This window comes from Meriones unguiculatus, chromosome 4, assembly GCF_030254825.1.
Source record: "Meriones unguiculatus strain TT.TT164.6M chromosome 4, Bangor_MerUng_6.1, whole genome shotgun sequence".
Classification (NCBI taxonomy): domain Eukaryota; kingdom Metazoa; phylum Chordata; class Mammalia; order Rodentia; family Muridae; genus Meriones; species Meriones unguiculatus.
The window spans coordinates 133,820,763-133,826,813 of record NC_083352.1 but is presented as its reverse complement, the minus strand read 5'-3'; the positions used below and the strand labels follow the sequence as shown (position 1 = coordinate 133,826,813).

Genomic DNA, 6,051 nt, shown 5'->3' with positions numbered 1-6,051 from the left:
TTTCGTCCCTAGAAGGCATCCCATCTTTTTCCCCTCTAGGTAAGCATTTTGGACATCCGCACGCATAGGTGACAAAAATGCTTCCTCACAAGGAATAAACACGGTCCTGCCTAAGGTCAGACCAAGCCTCTCTTTCCACCTCTGTCTCTGTACACTGCTTTTATGTAAGGAAGTTAGTAATTAGATTTTTCGAGACAGAGATACTCTGTGTAGCCTTGGCTACCCTGGAACTCATCTGTTGTAGACTGGGCTGACCTGGAACGTGGAAACCACCTGCCTCGGCCTCCCGAGAGTCGATTAAAGGTGTGCAACCGTCCCCCGCCTCGGCTCCTGAAGTGTAAAGGGTGCATGCAAAGGCTCAGTAAAGAAACTGCTGAGCCTTTCCGATCCGCCATCTGTGGTGGAGCCTCCGCCAAGATGCAGATTTTTGTGAAGACCCTTACGGGGAAGACCATCACGCTCGAGGCTGAATCCTCGGACACTATAGAAAATGTAAAGGCCAAGATCCAGGATAAGGAAGGAATTCCTCCTGATCAGCAGAGACTGATCTCTGCTGAAAAGCAGCTGGAAGATGGCCGTACTTTGTCTGACTACAACATTCAGAAGGAGTCCTCCCTTCATCTTGTGTTGAGACTCCGTGGTGGTGCTAAGAAAAGGAAGAAGTCTTACACCACTCCCAAGAAGAATAAGCATAAGAAGAAGAAGGTTAAGTTGGCTGTTCTGAAATACTATAAGGTGGATGAGAATGGTAAAATCAGTCGGATTCACCGAGAGTGTCCTTCTGATGAATGTGGTGCTGGAGTTTTCACGGCTAGCCACTTTGACAGACATTACTGTGGCAAGTGTTGTCTGACTTACTGCTTCAGCAAACCGGAAGATAAGTAGTTGTGTATGAGTTAATAAAAAGAAGGAATTGAAAAAAAAAAAAAAAGAAAGAAAGAAACTGTTGAAATGGCTGCTCCATGGGAGAAAAGAAAAAGTTTACTCCATTCTGCCAAGGCTATCTCTCAGAGGAAAAGCAGGGAGATGCAGACAGGGAAGAATCATGGAGCCTATGAAGAGAACAGTATCCGGGAGGAGGCTGGTTAACAGGAAGAGACTGGGCCTCTGATCTGTCGGAAGCTTGTTTGGGTAGCCAGAGTGCTAACCAGAGGCCTTCTCTGGAGGCTGGGGACTGGAGGAGCAGATAAGAGAGCAATGGCTTCTCCTGAGAAACAGAAACCCGCTCTACACTGTTTCTGAGGAATGCTGAGTGTTTACTGGGTCAGAGTCCAGCATGAACAGAGCCGAAATTGTCGTGTGGGGTGGAAGAGAGCTGACAGTAAGTATTTAATACAAGCATGTTACAGGAAAGGGTAAGGGAACTAGTCAGCCTCTAGTAACGTTCATCTCTGATGCAACTAGACCAACCACAGAAAAGTGATGCATCTGAAACCAAGTCTCTTCAAATAGACAAGGAATGACGAGGAAATAGTATACATGACTGTTCAGCACAAACTTGATAACTTGGTGAGACGATATTCAGCCTTTCATCCCAGTGACAGTTTCTGAGACGCTTTTTCTCAGCCTTTCTGAGCTCCAGTCATGGTCAGCTGGATTATTGTTCTGAACCCAAGGCTTGGCTGAAGATCGAAGCAACAGGACTCTGCGGCAGAAAATGCTCACTTCCTGTTGGCCAGGAAACAGAAAACAGAATTTGCCTGTGCTCAGTGGCTTCTTCCCTCTCCTTTTATTCCATCAGAGCCTCCAGGTTATTGGATGTGCGGCCCACCTTCGAGGCGGGTGATTGTCTCTGGAAATGGCCTCACAGACACTCCCAAGGGTGTGGTTTACTAACCTCCTAGATTTCCCTCCATCTAATCAAGCTGACTGTCAGGATAAGCTATTGCAGAGCGGGCATGGTGGTGCACACCTGCAGTGCCAGCTTTCGGGGGTGGAGGCAAGAGAATTGGGAGTCCAAGGCTACTGTGAACTACATAGTGAAATAAGCTCTCAAAATAAAACAAAATTTAATAAAAAGAATTGTAGTGTGAGGCCTGTGTAACCCCGTCTTAAGGGTAAGTGACCTAGGCGTAAACTCCAGTTTCAAAAAGGAGAAAAACCCACAAAAAATATGCTTCGACCACTCACCTCTGGTAATATTTAGCCATCACCCCTAGCAACGGCTAATCAGTGAATACCTGGAGTTTACCCAAGTGTTCTTTACAATAGGATGAGTAAAACAATTACAGTTTGGCCCTCCAGGTAAACAATTTCCTCCAGACACCCAATATTTGCTAGATGTCAAAATCAATCATAAAACTGCTAAACTGGAATTCCTGAACCTTGATGTAACCCTAAATAAAAGCCCCTCTCACCCTGAGCTCAGGGCTCTACACTTGAGGACTGTGTTGGTGACAACGTGGGCCAGAGCTCGAGCCCGTAATAAAGACCCTACTGTGTTTGCATCGGAATCAGCTCCTTGGTCATGTTTGGTGTCTGGGCACAACAGTAGTGGGCGGTGGTGGTGGTGGACACACCTTTAGGCCCAGCACTCTTCGAGCAGAGGCAGGTGGATCTCTGTGCATTCGAGGCCAGCCTGGTCTACACAGCCAGCCGGGGCTACACAGTGAGAGCCTGTTAATTTTTTTTTTTTCTTTTAGGACAGAGTCTCATGAGTAGCTCAGGTTAGCTTCAAATCCATGATGCCCTTGCTTCACACTTCTGGGTGCTAGAATTATAGTGGCTAGCCAAAAAACCTGACTTTTAATTTAAATTTAAATTAAAAACAAACAACAGCAACAAAAAATTGAGCCAGGCTTGCTGTCACAGGCCTTTAATCCCAGCATTCTGGGAGGCAGAAGCAGACAGATCTCTGTGAGTTCGAGGCCAGCCTGGTCTACAAATTGAGTCCAGGACAGCCAGGACAACACAGAGAAACCCTGTCTCAAAAAACAAACAAAACAAAACAAAAAACCTCCATTGTAGATGGAGTTCTCATTCCATTCCATTTGTGATGATTGATATTCATAGTCAACATAACCAGACTCACAATTACCACAGCAGGCTGAAGTGCTTACTGTGAAAGCATGAGGACCAGTTTGGTCCCAGCATCCACATAACAACTGGGGTGCCTGCTTACATTTGTAACCCCAACTCCGGGGGTTTGGAGGCAGGAGGATTGCTGGAGTTTGTAGGCTTATAGCCAGAGAGAACTCAAGCCCCAGGTTCATGGGGAGACCCTGCTTTCAAAAGAAAAGATGGAAAGTGATAGAAGCACACAAATCCTCTTCTGGTTTCACAACACACAGAGACACACATTTCCCACACATACATATACACCAAATAAATAGCTCTTTTTTTTTAACATTATATTAAATGGCAACCTACTGCACTTTGCCCCATAAGATTAAGAGAAAGGCAGAACTCCATGGTCTTATTCAACACTGTACTACAAAGGTTAGCCAGTGAGATAAGGCAAAACAAAGTAAAGAGAGATATGAGAGATGAAAGACAGAATGAAGCTGGATATGGTGGTGCACACCTTTAATCCCAGCACTTGGAAGTCAGAGGTAGGCAGGTCTCTGAGTTTGAGGCCAGCCTAGTCTAAACAAGTGAGTTTTCTCTCTCATTCTCTCTCTCTCTCTCTCTCTCTCTCTCTCTCTCTCTCTCTCTCACACACACACACACACACACACACTGAACAACAAACAAACCCAAAAGACCAAAAGAAAGGAAGGAGGAAAGAAGGAAGGAAGGAAGGAAGGAAGGAAGGAAGGAAGGAAGGAAGGAAGGAACGAACGAACGAACGAACGAAGGAAGGAAGAAAGAAAGGAGAGAGAGAGAGAGAGAGAGAGAAAGAAAGAAAGAAAGAAAGAAAGAAAGAAAGAAAGAAAGAAAGAGAGAGAGAGAGAGAAAGAAGGAAAGAGAGAAAGAAAGAATTAAGGAAAGAAAGAAAAGACTGACAGAGCTGGGCATGGTGGCACACACCTGTACTCCCAGCACTCAGAGGAGGCAGGCAGATCTCTGTGAGTTTGAGGCCAGCCTGGTTTACAGATAGAGTTCAGCACAGCACAGCCAAGGCTATGTAGAGGAACCCAGTCCCAAAAAGGAAAAGAAAAAAAAAAAAAAGACAGACAGACTGAAAGAAAGAAAGACAGAATGTAAGGGACAAATAGCACTGCCCAGGTGTGGCTCCGTGCTGGATTGCTTATATAATAATATCTATAGATCATGGATTCCACTCCTCCTGGGTGAGAGAGAAATAGGTCCCTATTTGCAGATGATGTGAATGCCTATGTGGAAAAAAAAAATCTGAAAAAATAAAAATAAAATGAATACCAAAACTATTAAGTAAAGACCTAAGCTTGATCTCTGGGACACAGAAAGAAAACTAACTTTACAGGTATCCTCTGACCTCCACATGTGAACACACACATGTGCGTAAACACGCACACACACATAAATAATATAACAAAAATATTGAAAAAAAAAACTTTTTAAGGAAATAGAGAGTAACAATATGTTTGTGAACTAGATAACCCCAAACAGTACTCAGTTAGTTCTTCGTAAACTGACAGGTTTAAAGCTATTGCTATCAGAATTGCAGGCCAGGATTTTATTGATATTTTAAATTTTATATGGAATGACAAAGGAAGCAGAATAAACAATTCCAAGAAAGACATAGTTGGAGGGATTGACAAAATCAGTTTGAAGACCTCCAGCAGTATTGGAGAAAGGACAGACAGACAGATCATGGATCACAGCTGATGATCTAGCCAGCTACCTATTCAGAGTGGTACAGAAGCCACATGAAGTGACACGGGAGCAAATGGACATCCACAGGTCAAAGTGATGCAAAACTCAACATAGACAGTAGTCATGCCTGGGAGGCTGTGGAGGAAAATTGTGAGGTTCGAGGCTAGCCTGGCCTACACAGTGTAACCCTGTGTAAGAAGTAATTTTAAAATGGGTTAGTAACTTATGTGCAAAATGTAAACCATCTCTGGGATCCAGCACTGGGGCTTCATTTGAAGAGCACTGCCCAGTGGCTCAAACTGGACCTTTTCTCTGTGAGAGACCTTGTTAAAGTGGTGGAAGGACAAGCCACAGGCTGTGAGGTAACGCTTCAAAGCACCTACACAGCCATCAAAGAGCAAGCTCGCAAAGCCCCACCATACAAAAACAAGCCGTTCAATTAGAAACAGCACAAAAATACCAGACATCTCTCTGAAGAGGATGTCCACACAGAGAGCAGGTACATCAAAACACGTCCTGCACTGTCAGCCACCAGGGAAATGCAAATTGAAACCACTGAGACACCAGCAAATGCTATTCCTCGGTTTGACTGCAAAATGAAAAGCCACCCTGGAGAAGAGGTGGCAATCTCTGAAGAATCTGAACTCCTCCACGCAACAACAAGAAAATACCATGCCTCATGATGGAGACCTACCAGCTACCTAGGGTTAGTGAAATCATGGATGTTGGAGGAAAACCCACAACCATCACTTCACTAAACCACCATAAGCCCTAAACAAATACATTCTAAATATTTGTCCTTCCATACCTACAGATAAGTGAAGTGCTCAGCCCTTACCAGGAAACCTTTTCTTTGCAACAGACAGGTACCATTATAGAAAACCACACCCAATCAAAATGCAGAGTCATGGAGCTCAGTTCCAAAGGCTACACCTTCAAACACCCCCACTCCTAAAGCTCAGGAAATGTTGCAGAAGGGAGACAGGAAAACTGTAAAAGCCAAAGGAATGGAGAGCTTGCTGTGAAATTGAGATTCCTAGAAATGTCAGAAGCTACACCCACGAAACCTCAACAACACGGCGGCCTAGGCACGACCTGAACAAGGATGACCACCCTAGACGTGCTCAGTGAACGCCGGAAAGACCAGGAGCCTCAACCCTAAGAACTGCCAGCAACTAGGAAATGCTGCGAGCAGGAGAGGGCACACTAATTGGTTATCCAGGGCCAAACAGTCAGCGCTGAGTACATACGCAGAGATGACACCAGCCAGCAGTGGTGGCTCATGTCTTTAGTCCCAGCACTCAGGAGGCAGAG

At 44.9% G+C, this 6,051-nt stretch overlaps 1 protein-coding gene across 1 annotated transcript; it reads left to right on the top strand.

The window, feature by feature from the left end:
- Positions 1–384: 384 nt before the first annotated feature.
- Positions 385–906, top strand: LOC110548502 (ubiquitin-ribosomal protein eS31 fusion protein-like). Its single transcript, XM_060381330.1, has one exon. The coding sequence runs from the start codon at positions 418–420 to the stop codon at positions 883–885; it is 468 nt and encodes a 155-aa protein (XP_060237313.1). The 5' UTR covers positions 385–417; the 3' UTR covers positions 886–906.
- Positions 907–6,051: the final 5,145 nt, after the last annotated feature.